Consider the following 18199-nt stretch of genomic DNA (forward strand, 5'->3'; position numbering starts at 1 on the left):
GGTTAAATGGCAAGGACCCTGGACAAAAGACTGAATGAACACCTGAAGCAGAGAATTTCAGCTGTCTGTGAACATCCAACCAAAATCGCACCGTCACATCTGCACCTCACCTCACACCTGGCAACAGGTCAAAGTCATCGAATGAGCGAGGAAGAGCAAGGCAACCACAAGACCATTCTTGAACACACACAGGGGTAATGATTTCCCCACATATACACATATAATGACTCCATTTGTTGATGAAAACAGTGAGATGATGTTGAAAACTCCAGAAAAAAAGCTAGTACGTGGACCTTTGGACCCCCGAAGTAAAGACCGAACGCCCATCCTCAAATTCTGAATTTTGTTGACTTCAAACTCCTGACACTGCTTGCCTCTGCATTTTGCTCAGACTAATAATGGATGAATATTGTACAGCACATACATGCTCTTCTTTATCTTCACTAAAGTGCACACACACAAACACACACACACACACCATTGATGAAGGCAGAAAATACCATTTAGGCAGACCTGTGAAATGATCATCCTGCAATCCAAAAATACAACAAAAGATACGTGAATAATTATTTTAGTTAGCAATATTACTACCACATCATAAGCACATACCTGACATAGTAGGCTCTAACATGCACTTGGCAGTAACTGTGACAAGCAGCTCAAAACCAAAGCAAAACTAACCAGGCCTGAACCAACTTTTAAAAAAACCACACCATCAAGCAGTTTAACATCTCACAAGTACACCTTGTACAAGCAGGTTAATTCAATGCCAACACATAGAGACAAACAATAACAATCTCAAGACTTGAGTGCATCTTCAGTGACCTCATCATATTCATTATTAATGACCACAATTATATTATTATATATAAGTAGCTTTTATCTTACCTTGGGTGGCTTCTGGGGGAGACGCTGCACATCTTATCATCACAAGGTGCAGGAGATGAATGTGGAGATGATTTAATAATCCAATTAATCAATCAGCTCAAGGTCCTCAAGACAGGAAAGTGTAATAGTTAGCATTGTAGAAAACAGTCTCTCCACACTGCAAGATGTCATTATACGTTTTCCATTGATACTGATACTATGGATTTATATGCAGGGAAAATACCTTGGTGGCAAAGTAGTCTACATCCACAATGGAAGAACAGTGACATTTCCACATTTTATTTAGTGCTTCAGCTGCTCAGTGACAACATCCAGCTGTTCCTTCTCCTGCTGTTTTAGCTAGCTTCATTTAAGCCAGGTAGCCAAATCCTCGCTTGTTTCCTGTATTATCTTCCTCCTCCATGCTACAGATACTGGCTTTGACATGTTAATTATATAACTTAGTAGCTGCCAAGTTTTTATTTCACTGCAAAGTGGTATTATTTCTGAAGCTGGACTCCTCAAAGCACTGAAAGGACAACAAGGAGCTACCTGCTTACACCGCATACTAACATTTCCATACTACCTGCCAAAGGTCAAAGGTTAACAGCGCCCACACTGATATGGCAGACTTTTTATTGGCTAGCGACATCTCCAGTAAACCAATCATATTCACGATAAAAAAAAAATACAAACAGAAATAGTGGTGGAATGTAACTAAGTACATTTACTCTAGTCCAGGGGTCAGCAACCTTTACTATCAGAAGAGTCATTTTAGGCAAAGAAAAAAAAAATCTGTCTGGAGCTGCAAAACATGTGAGCATTGTGATGAAGGTAACACAGTTTATAGTCTAAGTATATAGTATATAAGTCTAATGCAGAGAGGGCCAAAGTGCAAATGTACTACCGAGTATTAGGGCCACATTGAGGGAAAAAAAATCTGAGATTTACAGAATAAAGTCACAATATTATGAGAATAAAGCCATAACTTTACGAGAAAAAAAGAAAATTACATGTAAAATTACTACTTTATAATATTCTGACTTAATTTTCATAATATTACGACTTTATTCTTGAAATCTCAGATTTTTTTTTTTTTCTCAATGTGGCCCTAATACTCCGTCGTACCGTCGTACCATAGACCTACAACAATGATAAATAAAAATGAAAATGTAAACAAAAAACAGTTATTCATTTCCATTTTTTTAAATCCACAAGAGGAGCTAAAGAGCTGCATGTGGATTTTGAGGTAGGCTACTTGTACTGTACTTGAGTATTTTCCATTTTATACTACTTTATTTCTACTTCTACTCCTCTACTCTACATTTATATGATAAAATTACTGTAGTTACTTTGCAGATTCAGATTATTAATACAACATACAAATCAACTGATAAATTATGATGTAATGTTATGGATTAAGGTACCCATCAGCAGATGTAATTAAAATTAGCTCCACCTTTACATCAAAGTGATGTACACATTATGCATCAATAACTATATTGCAGTAACATAATGATTCTGAAATGGGACGTGCTGCATACGTATACCTTTGGTTGGCTTTTAATTAGGCTATATTTTTGATGTAATATTTATGTACTTAAAGTGGCAGTAGGCAGTATACTTTTAGCATCATTGGGCAAAAATTCCTTAATAACCTTTCAGCATATTGTAATTCAAGTGTTCTGAAAATTAGATCTCTGCACCTCCTCATGGCTCTGTTTTCAGGCTTTAGAAAATCTAGCCATTGACAGGAGACTTTGAGCAATCACAGGTCATTTCAGAGAGAGAGAGCGTTCCTATCGTCTGTGCTCCGGTCATGTGACAGAACTTCCTTCAACAGATTTCACAATGGCAGCCTCGTCACAAACTTCACACAAACAAGCAAACTTACAGCTAAACCGTGCACTACAGGATGATTCTGAAAACATTTGAGGCGAGAAATAGGCATTAACGTAACAGAATATTGATTAATATTTGATCAGCGCTGCCTAGTTTGACCGTTTGGTCGGAGTTCGCGAGTGATTGACAGCTGCTCTCATAGACGGCAGCTGGACAGCAGACCTCAGATCAGCTCTTACTGCTTGTTTTCTTCCGGTCTGTGAAATCTTGCAGATGCCGTTAGGAGCACCGGAGGACACAGAGGCACATGATTTTTTTCAGGTTACCTGTTTCATGTACTACTGTCACGATATAGCGACCGTTTTTATAAAAATAACTTTATTTGATCATATTTGCTCCAATCTCGCCTACTTCAGCTTTAAGTAAGATGTTGATTGCAGGACTTTACTTGTAAAAGAGTATTTTTACACTGTGGTATTATACCTTTTACTTAAGTAAAAGATGTGAGTACTTCTTGACTCACTGCATAGGGGAAAAAATCCTTATTTGATTGGGTAGGCCTGTTGTCAATCTGGCTAGGCTTTGGCTGCATGCCTGACACACACACACACACACACACACACACACACACACATGCACACACACACACAGAGAGAGACACTCTTACACAAACAAGGAGAAAGAAAGGGGCAAATGACCAGACTAAATAGTTTACTCCTCTCAGACTGCTGAGATTTGGAGCGGACAGGCTTAGTCTCAGTCTCCCCACACAGACAGACAGACAGACAGACAGAGAAATAAAAAGCAGATGAAACTCACCTTTGAAAGACGTCCAGTTTCCACTAGTTGTCCCTTTGTATCTGCAGCACAGCATTTCTACACACGTCATTTCAACCTGTACCTTTCCTACCCATGTAAAGCCTGTCAGTCAGTCTCTGATGAGTTTCATTACTGGAGACACAGTAGGCAAGCTACAGTAGCATCAGTAGAGGAAAGAGAGAGAGAGAGAGAGAGACACACACACACACACACACACACACACACACACACACACACACACACACAAATGCAGCATTCTAACAGCATATGACTATGACAGGCCACACATACTGTACATGCATAGATAATGGGAGAGAGAGCGACAGAGACGGTTCATTAACACTCCCTGTTTGAACAGGTGTCTGCCTGACAAGCCTGGGTGTGAGTGTATGTGTATAGAGGCTGAGGTGGTGGAGCTGTCACTCCTCACCATGATTTGTAAAAGCGTTAAACTTGCTGCTCTGGAACTGGTGTGTCAACTGATTCTGTCTAAAGGATTTTGGTGTGTACTCTTTCATATTTCTCCGTGATAGAGCGATGATGTGAACATGTCCTATAGGAAGACCTTAAGGGCAGGCACACGTTTTGTTTTTTTATTGGAAGACTAATTTTCCATACATAAAACAATCAGTTAATCAGTCCTGTTATGTCATTTTGTACACAGATGAAAATGATAATACAAAATAGGTCTAATGAAGAAAATACATACATACATCATTTTTTCTCCCACATTCTAAATTAAAATATGGCGTTGTGGACTCAACGCAGTGACAGATGATGGATGGAAATTCAGAAAATGCATCATATTCCTGTCTACATGGATACTTGGTCATCTGTCAACCTTTCTTTCAGCATGGATCGGGAATTTATGTTCATGACAGTTATGAGTACTTACAGTTTTTGTAAAGAAAATGTATTTAACTCAACCTCTGCTTCTCTAATCATTCACACTTCATGTCTAAAAGCTCCTCTTTCCACTGGAGAAGGAGGTTCTCTTGCACTTTTGACTATGGACACGATAACTAGTCCTGCAGGTTGCAGATGTCACGGCAGGATAAGATAGGTCTTTATTTGTTCGAATTGTCTACCTTTTTAGGCACTAATGTAGTTTATCAATATCCAATCTACCTTTCAGTCCATTTTTTTGCTTTCAAAGTGGTTATCAAAGTTTCCTTTATCACGCAACATTTGCTGAATTCCAAAGCTTCACTCTCCTGGCTGTTTGTACGCAGGCTGTGTGTGTCCACAAGTTCAAGTTGTGTTTTCAGTCTTCAGGGTCAAAGTTGAAATCTGCACCTGTGTTCAAGACTAAACAACTGTACCTGCCTTAAACTAAAATAAATACCTGAAAACAAACTCCCCATGTGTTTCTGGTAGTACAGATGTGGCTTAGGGCATTGCCTGTGCTTTTCATCAATCCCGCTCTTTGGTTTCTATTCATCGGGGAAACAGAGACTTAATATCTTTTATACACACCCAGATTATGAAAATAAGGAGTTGTCGTTTTAGCAATGCAAACAGTCCAAATCATCCTCACATAGCAAAGTATTCAGAAACATTTAAAGAGAAGAGGAACAGGGCTCCCATCATTTATGAGCAGCGAGTAGAGCCCCGCTGCTCCGACTTTATTCAATGAGTGCAATTCAGTGTCGGAAACAATCAGACATCAATCAATAAGAATGATAGCTTCCATTTATGTGTACTCAATGGGGGTACAGATACATATCTTGTGGGATACTGAACTCCTTTTGGGCACAGTACAATGTACACAGCCTTTGTTGTCAAGCACAGATATCGAAACTCAGTAGTTCACAAGCTGATAACAGACTGATAGCTACAGTTAATGCACAGAAATGGCCGTCTTAATGCTGCCCTGGTCTGCTCTGCCAAACACGTACACAAGGCATTAATGGTGAGTATTTGGATGATCCAAGAGTTGATTTTAACACATAAATGGGGTGAAAAAAATAATGGGAAAGTTTAAAGTTATGTATGTGCTGGAAATAAAATACCATTTAAGGAATCAAAAATATTAAAAATAAATTAAATGCACTCTTCAGATACCCCAGAGCTACTGAATATTTGTTATTTCTGTCCAATTATATCATAGGGAGCAATCTTGACATTTGAAAAAAGGAAAAAAAATACGAAAAATTATTCCTAAGAAAAAAGGGAACCCCAAATTCAGTCTATGGTCTTTTTGTGAAATCATAAAATAAATACTTTTAGAAAACATCTCAAATGACACAGTTCAGTTAATCAAGATCCACACAGATGGTGAGAACTCTCAACTTTGAGTTGCCATGTTGGCAAGGTTCCATTATTTTTCTGCAAAAAGGTATCTGGGAACTGATTCATAACAGGAAATGTGTGTAACATCAAAATGTTGTCAGCTAGGATCCGTTTGCTTTCGAGTCTAAACCTGAAATACTTTTAAATTGGATCAAATGAAAGATGTTTTTGATAAAAGGACTGAATGCCTGTGTGTAGCCCAAACTAGAACGTGAACCTGTCTTGTCTAGGATCACTGTGGGAATAGTCTATTATGATGTTAAAAAAAAAATAGTTTATTAATTATTATTGCAGAGAGGGGTCTGGATCATGAGTTAGTTATCATTTTCATTTGCAAACTCAAGGCTTGGATGGGTGAAAACAAAAAATCTGGTCCTAGGACAGCAAAGCTCATGAAACTACAAGAGAGTTAACACAGTAACACTACTGCCCTCTGCTGACTACCTTTCCAACTCAAAACTTGTGCGTTCTTGACATTTATCCTCAGCTTGGACAAACGTAGTGGTCACTAGAATGGCTTAAAAAAACCCAACTCATGATTAACTAGATCTATAACGCTGTGTAAATGTTTTCTTCTAGAGGAGAGAAACAACATAACTCAAACCATAACCTAGTCTTGAAATAGCTTAGCAGAAATATAACAACTCAAACCGTCTTTGAAGAGGTCTTTCTTATCTGCTATGTCTGAAATGAAGGGACAGCTGAGGTGGATTTTAGTCAGATTCTATGTGCGTATTGACTTCATCGTCTCCTCTCGGGGAGGACAGAACAACATTAGAGGAGATTAAACCAAGGAGGTGTCTAGATCTCAGCCTCCATGTGCTGCGATCTCCTCTTGTCGTGCTGGTGCTTGGTGAGTCCGTACTTGAAGAACTCGTAGACCGACCAGCTGATGGCGGTGGAGGGCATCTGGTAGATGATCCTCGCCTGGACTCCCCTGAAGAAGCCCTGCAGGCCGCCCAGCCTGTAAACCGTCCGGAAGGCGTGGGCCAGGCCTGTGATTTGTCTGTGGGCTCCTTGTCCCTGGCCGGGGCCTTGACCAGAAGGAAGGGAGCTGAGGGTGAGGGACTCCTGGGTGTTGAGCAGGGTCTTGCAGACATCCAGGGGCGTGGTGGCTGCGGCCGCGATGGCTCCGGCCAAAGCTCCGGACAACATGTGGGACGAGGGGTTGTACTGTCTGTGGGGGTTGAGCACCTCCTGGAGGTACTCGTAGGTCATGAAATGGAGCGCCTGGAAGGGCACGTTCATGGTGAGCTGGGTGGTGTAGCTGCGGTAAAACGCAGCCGGGCCCTCTTTCTGCCACACGGCGCGTACACAGTCCATCACGCCGCGGTAAGGCGAATTATACATCTGCATGCGCTGCTTCACAACTACGGACACATGGGTTGATGGAGGAAACAGGCCAAATGTGTCCAGGGTTGGCAGTGCGAAGATGGCAAAGATAGAAAAAGAAAAGGAGAAATTAGTGACTACTGTAAATCTATAAGCACATGGAGTTTCAATAAACACACAGAGAGATGTAGTGTATCACTTTAAAAGCGTCTGCTCAGACAGCTGCACCCCATCCAACAGCTGCACACGAGGACTCTGACCAGTGTCCTTCTACTAACATGTTTGGGCAGGTGGACCAGAGGCAGCTGTGAAAGTCAATATGTGAGGCTGCATGGTTAAGGCCAACGTGTGATGATGGTTGGCCCAGGCGTGGCAACTGTACGTTTCTAAACTAAAATGTCTGTGTGGCAAACTTTTGTTTTGAGAGAGAGAAAACGTCTCAAGACTCGTCCTAATTCTGTGGTGAAAGACAAATGAAATGGTGCCCTTACCTTCGGCTGGGTTCATGATTGCATCGTGAAGCAGCGTGGCCACACACCCAGCTGTTCCTGAAACAAATACACCTCGGAAATTACTACACATTGAGATAGTCGTGAAGAATACCGAAGGAAAATAGAGACTGGAATAGAAATGAGAAGGAAAAATAATTTTCACTTGCAACGAGGGCTGTCAAAGTTAACGCGATAACGCGTTAACGCTAATTTGTTTTAACATCACTCATTTCTTTAATGCATTAAGGCAACTTGCAATTTTTAGGTTGTAGCGGCTGTTTTAAAACTAGAGTGAAGACACTGGTATCCTATGAAACTAGAAAACCTAAGGAATCCGTTGGTACCAACCATGTCATACATAAATAACGCTCCAAACTTGCAATAAATTTAGGTGAGGAAATGCTGGCGTGGCCATTTTCAAAGGGGTCCCTTGACCTCTGACCTCAAGATATGTGAATGAAAATGGGTTCTAGTCTCCCCTTTACAGACATGCCCACTTTACAATAATCACATGCCGTTTTGGGAAAGTTATAGTCAAGTCAGCTGTTGTTGTCTGTTGGGTTGCCATGCTATGATTTGAGCATATTTACTATGCTAAATGCAGTACCTGTGAGGGTTTCTGTACAATATTTGTCATTGTTTTGTGTTGTTAATTGATTTCCAATAATAATTATAATAAAGCAAGCATATTTGCCCACTCCCGTGTTGAGAAGAGTATTAAATACTTGACAAATCTCCCTTTAAATGTGCGATTAATTAGCAACTGATCATGATTAACTATGGACAATTATGTGATTCAATATTTGAATCGATTGACAGCCCTACTTGCAATAGAAAGAACCCTTTTGATCATGTCTCAGCCTTCACTGACTTACTTAAAAGCTGCAGATGTCAAGCTCAAAACAATATATCATAATAGCAGAAATGGTGCATATTCAGCAAATTGCACAGGTAGTAAACTATAGGGATCAATCCGGACTAAATTCAGGTGGCCAAACCTGAGCAAAGAGAGACACCTAGTGGACGAGGCTGCTCATTGCTCTTTTGAGGGATTTAAACCAAAAACTTTCAGACAGGACCGACAGAGGACAGAGAGCAGATGACATGGGAGAAAGAGGACTTACCCAGCCTCCCACTAAACTGGAAAAGAAGGGAGAGAGAGAGAGAGAGTAGGGAGAACAAGGAATAAGGAAATGGTTGACATTCACACCAAGGCTTTAAAAATGTAATCTTTGGTTGAATCTCTTTCTATTTTGTAAGCAAGGTGACTTTTCTGAACTTGACCCACATAGGACAGAATGTTTAACTTTCCTAAAAGCCAGCTGACAGCTGATCAGGGCGCTTCCTTACAGTTTAGAACTACAGCTTTGAAAAGGCCCTTTCCAATTTGATGGCCTGTCAGTTTTTTTTTTACAACTGGCCAGGCCATGTCTGCGCTACACACGGATTAGGCTGAGTCAGCAGCTTCATAGAGATCACACTGATGGTGCTTGGCATTAGGGTTCTCAAAGTTAAGATGGCCATACATGATCTGTACATCTACGGTACATAGCACTGTTAATGTGTGCATGTGTTTGTTTTATGGTACCATTAGCCAAATGACTGTTAGCCCCTGGGTGAATGACATCACTTAGAGTCTTTTTGAGTTTCTCATAGCTGGCAAAATAGAGGGCATGGGCAGGTCCCGCCCCAACTGCTGTTGCATTCAGCCCTCTCATTGGCCGCCAGACTCCCTCCGTGGCCACAATTCGGCGAAGAGCGTCCATCACGTTCCTGTAGCGGGCTGCGGGGTCGGGCTGGAGGCTCTGCATGCGCGTCTGGAAAAGAGGAAAAGGTGGAATGTAGCAAAATCAACAGTGTGCTCCCTTCCCACCAACCAGGGCTAGGCATTAAACCTGCAGTAGGCAGAATATTTTTGGCATCATTGAGCAAAAATTCCATAATAACCTTTCAGCATATTGTAATTCAAGTGCTCTGAGAGAAAACTAGACTTCTGCACCTCCTCATGGCTCTGTTTCTAGCCCGTAACGGGAGACTTTGGCCAATCACAGGTCATTTCAGAGAGCATTCCTATTGGCTGTTAATTCGACGGAGGCAGTTGTCAATCACTCACAAACTCCGATCAAACGGTCAAACTAGGCAGCGCTGATCAAATATGAATCAATATTCTGTTACTGTAATGCCTATTTCTCGCATAAAATGTTTTCAGAAACATCTTGTAGTGTACTGTTTAGCTGTAAAATGAGAAAGTTTGCTCCAGCTGGTGGGCGGTGCTTGGTATTTCCTCAACTGATCTCATCATGGCTGCCGGGTCACAAACTTTCTCATTTTACAGCTAAACAGTACAACAGTACAACATTTGAGGCGAAAAATAGGCATTACAGTAACAGAATATTGATTCATATTTGATCAGCGCTGCCTAGTTTGATCGTTTGATCGGAGTTTGCGAGTGATTGACAGCTGCTCAGAGACGGCAGGCTCCAGCTCGGCTCTGATTGGTTGTTTCCTCCCGTCTGTGAAATCTTGCAGATGCTATTAGGAGCAACAGAGGTCACCGGAGGACACAGAGGCACAGGATGTTTTTCGGATTACCTGTCTCATGCACTACTGTCTGGATATAGTAACTGTTTTATAAAATAATCATACAAAAATAATAATTGCTCCATTCCTACCCACTGCCGCTTTAAGTTTAGTAATATGTTCACTGAATTTGATACACAAATATAATGTACTTCATCATGTAAGTCTCACTATGTGTCTGCCTAATATAGCAAAGAACATCACTGCAATGAAAATAGTCCTGAATAGACTGCAGTGTGAATAAGGGGTCAAATAAGGGAAATTCGACATTGTGTGAGGTGCACATACATAATTGAATAGAAGGAAGCGTGGAGTTACAAGCTCCAAGGTCACAAGGGGACATAAGCTGACTTCCTGTAAGCCTCTTTTCCCACTGACCCTGAAGCACAGCGTTCTCTCTTCCTCTTAAAATACACACACACTGAGATAAATGGTTAGATTATAGAAACATTACCTAAAGGACGAGTGCAAGGTATCAGTGTTTCAGTCACCTGTTATTTGGTATTTAGAGACGGTTGCCTTGGGGGGTCACACTGGGTGAGTGTGTCTGTCTCTGAGGAACTGGCAACGACATAATCTCTGAATACCAAACTTCCAGCTGAATGGACAAACTTCCACCCCACTGCGTATGTGCATGTAGAGCTCTGGCAAAGCATAAACATGGCCTCATGTCACTCTATACTACAGCTGTGGAATGCAGGGCCCAAAGAGAGCTAGCAGACAGTGGTACGACTAAATGCATATGCACATCTCTTTGCAAACAAGACTGTGATTTGAATACTTGCTTCCTCGTTCATTTATACATAGACGTCTTGCATGTAACAGCTACGGGTCCGGTGTGTTTATGGTATGTCTGCACCACATTTAGAAAGCAAACATACATAACACAATGAAAATACTAAATTAGGGCTGATGCAATTGTAATCGACCTCCAAATCATAAATTTGAATGCTTTGTTTTTTATTATTATATATTTTTAAGTATGTAATAAGAATTTATAAATCCCAAAATAGCCCAAGATATAAGGAATAATCCCACATTAATCATTATTCATATTCAACATTGATTATTATTGGTTATTCTCAGATGGATATTGCTGTTTGTTGTGTGTAGAGGTGCAGGTACAGTAGAAGTAGCTTTTTGAAGCCCAATAAATGGTATTCGGGATAGCCCTTCACTACACCGACCACTCTTTGAAGCCAACACTTAAGACTTCCTGGTTTCTTTCAATGACAAATTCAAAACAATTCAAATTCCAGTCGTGTGCAATGTGCTGTGTGTACACTCTGGCAGACCTAAAAATGCAACACGCTTTTTTAAATCCACAACCAATTACTGGGATTTAGGATACTTTAAGGGCATGATGACAGCCTATTGTAAACTATAATTACAAAACACTCTCTTAAGTGAAAGGCTTATCGTACAGGAGGAACAGGCTTTCTTTGGTGCAGGTGGAAACCTCTAAATAGGAAACCTTTAAATTAAAAAAAGAATAAGTTAGATACTGTACATCTCAAATATTTTTTCTGCATGTGCAATAGACTTAATTTTGCTGAGTCGCAAAAATTGCCCTAAAGTCTCAGGACTTGCTTGGAAAAGATGCCGAGATGCAATGGCGGTGTAGCGGACACTGTGTACATAACAAGGTTCTGTATACATTGATCTTCTCCAGGTTCAGGGTGGCAACAGAGTCAGACTACAGGTGGAAGAGACATGGATGTACAGCTTTATCAGTCTGACATGGACAGCTGACTATACTAAGCTCATCGCCACTTGTCCCATCTCTCTAACCCTGCTGTGCCATGTGTTAGACAATGATCACTGCTGCATGGCCCCATCTAGCTGACCTCTTGGCGCAATAGGTCATGCCTCTATAGCTATGTTTTAAGTTAAATAAACATGCATGTCAGAGGAGATAAGAACTGTCCCAGTGAGGTTGCACGACTCACATGCGATCAAAAGAACCTTTGCAAACAATTAGTTACAATATGTGAAGCAGCAGACCTGCTGCCAAACTATAAAACTACCAAAACTGTGTGTTGGGGAAGTAGCAGCAGATGCTCAAATTTTGGACTGGGAGAACCAAATGGCCTCAAAACTGCCGTGTAAAGGGAAAGGGAACTCACAAAATAAGGAATATGGAGGATGTTTTTGAGAAGAGATGGAGTCTAACGGAAGGAAAAATATAGTTACATGGGTTAACACGCATGCACATATACATATGCTTGGAGGTGACTTGACGTTAAGGAGGATGCATGTGTGTGCGCCCATGTAAATGATACTATATATTTGCGCCCCCCCCCTTTTACTTTTTATTAACTTATTTGTTGATTTAATTTATTATTACTCACATATTTTTGTATTATTTGTTTTTTTTTTGTTATGTGTGTTTTTTTAACTCTATTCTTTCTTTTTATCATCATTATTATTATTTATTTTCTTAATTTTATTTCAATTTTGAATGTTGAAGTTGTTTTCTCTAGTGTACTTAATGAGTTTGTCTATAAGCTCATCTACTTAAAAAATTGGTTTTAATTATGATTGTTAATTCCGAACTGTAAATTGCATATATGAAAACAACCTTGAAAAAAGGGAAAAAGTAAATTATATTTGTTAATCGTGTAATTCATTTCTGTGTGTGTCTTGTAATAGTAGTGGAAGGTGAGGAATAGAAACAACAACATTCAACCATCTCCTTGTTTGTGTAAACAGAAAGTAAAGCTATGGCTTTGGTCTCCCACAACTGTTGTTGCAGCTGGAATTATTAATAAGTTGTTCATCACTCCTTAAGTCATACAATAACTTACACATAACACACATTAATCACTGCTGCATGGCCCCCATCTAGCTGACCTCTTGGAGCATGTCCAGCTATGTTTTAAGTTAAATAAACATACACGACAGAGGAGATAAGAACTGTCCCAGTGAGGTTGCATGACTCACATGTGATCAAAAAGACCTTTGATTAGTTACAATATGTGTAGCAAACTATAAAACTACCAAACTGTGTGTGTTAGGGAAGTAGCAGCAGAAGTGTGGACTGGAAGGGCCAAATGGCCTCAAAACTGCAGTGTAATTCATGTCTGTGTGTCTTGTAATAGTAGTGGCAGATAAGGACTACAAACAACAACATGTTTGTGTAAACAGAAAGTAAAGGTTGGTTTTGGTTTCCCACAACTGTTGTTGCAGCTGGAATTACTAATAAGTTGTTCTTCACTCCTATAACTTACACATTAATTAACTGCGTACTAGTATATACTAGTTTTGACAGCACATTGAGGTTACTAGTTTGACATGAAGTGGACCAAACGGGCTCCTGTACTTGACCCTGCTAAAGGTTGTCATAACTATTAGCCTGCAGCTAACGTTAGTGGCGCTTAATGTCTACTGGCATGCTAACAGGTTAGCTCGTTGGATGTGCAGCGCTATCTGAGCCGCCTGACCTTGTCCTCTCAGCCGACAGCACTGCAGCGTGTTCAGGTTACCAAGCAAGCTAACACGCTATGCTAACAAACACTACCAGAATAACACACACAGCAGAGCATACTGAAAGCACTGATACGTTCATAGTGAGCCTGTGAGCTGTGCTACCTTGACACAGTCGATGGGGAACATGAGGCAGTGCTCCATGATCCCGGCCACGGCTCCAGCCAACATGTGGGTGCTGGTGGAGGCTCCCTGTGGCAAGCCCTCATAGTCCGGCTCACACTCCTCTGTTTGAGCAGCATCTGGTGCATCTTTGCGGATAATATCAACAGTCTGCAGCTCCGTTTCTCCTCCGATCCGAGGTGTCAGGCTGCCCACGATACTTTCAGAAACTCCCCAGAACCTGCCCCCCAGCCATCGAACTTCTGCCCCGGCAGATGCACCAGCAACCCCGGGATCACTGCCTGCAGTCTCCGCTGTCATCCGACGCCTCCTCACGAATCCATCTGCTTCCATGAGAAACCAGGTGAAAAAATCTTTTAGGGCAACGCAGACACGCAGGCGTCTTGTAGGGTGATTTCAGTGCTGGAGTTTCACATTCCCGTTATGCCTGCTGCACCATGTCCTCCATACCCGCCTCGATGCTTCCCAGCCAAGGCCGAGCAAAGGGAGGCCGAGGCGGACTAATACACACCGAGCTCCACAGACAGGCCGCGGTGCGGAAGTGAGCTCTGATTGGCTGCTGTAGCCAGGTCCTCCTCACGCTATTGGTTGATAGACATGCCACTCATGATCGGATACTTCAAACCCTGTCATGTGGCAGAGTGCATCTGAGAAAGCTATCATACCTGCAGGTCATTCTACGAGATATTTCTTTATATACATACAGTTTAACTTACTCGTAAGAAATGTGAGTGACCACAGAAAACAGCTTGATATGATTATTTATATATTTATTTATAAGATATTCCTTTATTAGTCCCGCTGTGGGGAAATTTGCAGTTTACAGCAGCAAAAGGGGAAAGTGCAAAAACAAGATGCATCAGCTAACACAGTAAAAAAAAGAGCTAAACAAAGTGTAACAAAATATGAACCATTTAAATAGAAGGAAGTATACAAATAGGAGCAGTATATACAGTATTGACAATAAACAGGCTATTAACAAAATTGCACAAGTGGAAAATGATATTGCACAGTGAGAATGAATGATGTGTTCTTAACCAGCTTGACAGGTCACAGCCTCTTGATGTTATTTGGATAGATAGATAGTAACTTTATTGATCCTGAGGGAAATTCAAGTTTCCAGCATCACAGTTCCATAGTGCAAAACATGTTAGTAAAAAGGCAGTCAAAAAGTTAGTAGTACAAAGTACAAAGTACAAAAAAATACACCAGATATAAAAATACAAGGAGATGAAGAAAACTGTTAAAACTGAATAAAGTGCAGGGTAACAGCTGTGATACACGACTATTAAAAAAGTGAATATGGTGCAGAAGAGACTGTTAAAAATGAATATAGTGCAGGGTAACTCCAGTAGCTTAATAGATAGATAGATAGATAGATAGATAGATAGATAGATAGATAGATAGATAGATAGATAGATAGATTGATAATAACTTTATTGATCCCGAGGGAAATTCAAGTTTCCAGCATCACAGTTCCATAGTGCAAAACATGTTAGTAAAAAGGCAGTAAAAAAGTTAGTAGTACAAAGTACTAAAAAATATATCAGATATAAAAATACAAGGAGATGAAGAAAACTGTTAAACTGAATATAGTGCAGGGTAACAGCTGTGATACACGACTATTAAAAAGCAGGGTAGCATCTGTGAAAGCTATCATACCTGCAGGTCACTGCAGGTCATTCTACACGATATTTCTTTATATACATACACTTTAACTTACTCTAAAGAAATGTGAGTGACCACAAAAAACAGCTTGATATGATCATTTATTTATTTATGTGTTCTTAACCAACTTGACAAGTCACAGCCTCTTGATGTTATTTACATGTTCACACTCTAATTCTTTTATTCTCTATCAGTAATACACAAAGTATTTTAACTGGTTAGCTTTTTGCTTATTTTAGTACTACAAATACTTTTACAGATATATAGTAATCATTTGTTCAGCATATACCTGTAGATATAGATATTCTGGCCTAGGAAGATTACAAACCATGAACTACACAAAACGACAGGGTGCTTGGACATGGAAACAATATTGATAAGAAGAAGATTGAGATGGCTTGGACATGTATTAAGGAAACCATCTGATGACATGACAAAAGTGGCGTTGCGTTGGACACAAGAGGGAAAACACAAAAGAGGGAGGCCCAAAACAACCTGGAGGCAAAGTATCGAAGGAGAGATGAAGACGAGAGGATACAGCTGGAACAGCATTGAGAAGAAAGCAAGCAACAGAGATGAGTGGAGATCCTTAGTCCTTGCCCTATGTGCAACCAGGCGCAACAAGGACTAAGTAAGTAAGTAAGTAATCATTTGTTCAGCATAAGGAAAATACCTATTCCAGTTTTTGAGCTTCTACCGCAAAGTATTTTATTATCTGTATATGTTTTTATTAAAAGATACAATTTCTGAATTATAAGAGACATAATGTATGAGTATGCCACATCAAGTGGAAAAAAAATGTATATGTAAATATGTTAATAAACAAACAGCATGTCACGTTTGCACTTTAAAATGTCAGTATCACAATAAAATATTATAATCTGTTTTGGATTTGTGTAGGGCTGCATACTAACAACCATTTCATTATTGATTTATCGGTCAGTGTGTTTTTGATGAAGGGTTTAGTCAATAAAATCTAAGAAAAATATTTTGAAATGCCCATCACAAATGAACCAGCATTTTTGGGGGGTTTTGAATCTTTTTTCCAAATTCTTGGCAGTTAATTTTCTGTCGTTGAAGTAATAGATTAACATACAAATTGTTTCAACTCTAGATCAGTTCACAATATATTAAACAGACTACGATTTCTCCACCCCACACTGACTTTTTATTCAGGAAACATGACACAATCAATTCTTCAAAGTCTGTGTCTTCCTATATCTGCTACATTTGTAATGTATTTATGTATTTTATTGTATTGTATCGTATTGTGTTGTATTGTGCTGTACGGTGTTGCTTGCTGAAGCACTGTATTGGTAATATTTCTAATTTGTAATAACCTGCCCAGGGACTACAGTCAAAAATTAGCTCTTTAGCTTATTCTGGCACATTGAGGCAGAAACTGAAAAGTTGATTAACGTGCACTTTCCCTGGTAAATGCATATATAAAATTCCCCCGAGCCAAATGACACCTTGACTATAGAAGCAGAGTTGAGGTGTCTTGGCACAACTTCACCTACTTCCAAGGTGCCTGGAGAAGGGTAAAAGGCTGAAGAGGCCAGCAACACTTGTAGTACATAGAACAACTTTATGTAAGACCTACTTGTTTTGGCTTGTGGCCTTTATCAGGGTCAGATGACCCCGACTTCCTTCAGACTTCCCCCTGACTAACAATGTACCTACTAATCATGGGACACAATAGATGTCCTCAGTGTAGGAGGGCACTCACACATGTTTTTTTCTGCACTGTAACCGCTTTTATGATCTAATATGAGCTTATATTTAATAATTAGGAATGCTGAAACATGTCAGGCCCAACATCTTCACCAGTGAACCTCTCTGTCTGGAGGAAAAGGAGCACTTTTTTTTTCAGAAAATGAGGTAATTGTGTTTTGGTGCGGCACTGTTATAACATAATTGAATTTTCTCCTTTATTGCCTGGGAGAGCCTTCAAGGGCTGTAGTGTTGAATTTCTGCCGACAAAGGGGAATGAAGTGTTAATTTCTGCTTACAAGAACAAAATCTCCTGCTTCTGATCTGGTTATGGTTGATTGGCTGTTGTCCGCAGACGTTCTTTAAAGGAAAACCAAGCAGACAGCATATCAGGGTAATTTCTCTTCCCTGAAACTAATGCTACTCTAATACACCAAGGGAGAGGCATGTTAGGTCTAGCGGGAAACTCGAGATCACCTTAACACCTCATTTCATTCCCTCCGCCAAGAGAGTGCACAATCTATACGAGCCTCAGGAATTATTTTACACTGTCTAAGCAAAACATAGTCAAAAATCCACATTATATAGACAAGATGAGACAATAACTTGATTCTGATCTGCTGTGTTTGGTTGTTTTTTGTACCAATTAAAACCCTTCCTTCCTTAGACCCCAATCTCCGTCTCTGTCTACTCCCTGGACTGCTGCTCAGGTCCACAGATGATCTATGGCCTCTTATCTTATTAATGCATGCTAAGTGAACCACTAGGCCAATATGACATCTTCAAAAGCAGCACTAAGAAACCGTTCTTTGTTAAGAGCTCATCTTAAAACTCTTAAGGTGGGCCCTTACTGTGAGACGACTACAGCCCAACCCCCAACCAGCTGAGAGAGGACGTCTTGAACTGCACTTTGTGATTATTATGTATATTTCTTTCATATATTTTGTGTGAAAACGTCCCACTTGCACATGTCTTGCTGATCAAAA

General features: G+C 40.2%; 1 protein-coding gene across 1 annotated transcript; it reads right to left on the bottom strand.

Annotated features, from left to right (window-relative positions):
• Positions 1-5205: 5205 nt before the first annotated feature.
• slc25a28 (solute carrier family 25 member 28) lies at positions 5206-14353 on the bottom strand. The gene is made up of 4 exons (XM_074645819.1): positions 13815-14353; positions 9232-9460; positions 7644-7700; positions 5206-7190 (listed from the first exon to the last, which is right to left on the bottom strand). Exons 1-4 carry the CDS (start codon positions 14163-14165, stop codon positions 6622-6624), a joined length of 1206 nt encoding a protein of 401 aa, XP_074501920.1. The 5' UTR covers positions 14166-14353; the 3' UTR covers positions 5206-6621.
• Positions 14354-18199: the final 3846 nt, after the last annotated feature.

Source organism: Sebastes fasciatus, chromosome 9, assembly GCF_043250625.1.
Source record: "Sebastes fasciatus isolate fSebFas1 chromosome 9, fSebFas1.pri, whole genome shotgun sequence".
NCBI lineage: Eukaryota > Metazoa > Chordata > Actinopteri > Perciformes > Sebastidae > Sebastes > Sebastes fasciatus.

Coding starts and splice junctions, on each gene's coding strand:
- slc25a28 (XM_074645819.1), bottom strand. CDS start 14,165: ATGGAAGCAGATGGATTCGTGAGGAGGCGTCGGATGACAGCGGAGACT. Junction 9,461..13,814: donor TCCCCATCGACTGTGTCAAG/GTAGCACAGCTC, acceptor CCTCTTTTCCAG/ACGCGCATGCAGAGCCTCCA. Junction 7,191..7,643: donor AATCATGAACCCAGCCGAAG/GTAAGGGCACCA, acceptor ATGTGTCCGTAG/TTGTGAAGCAGCGCATGCAG.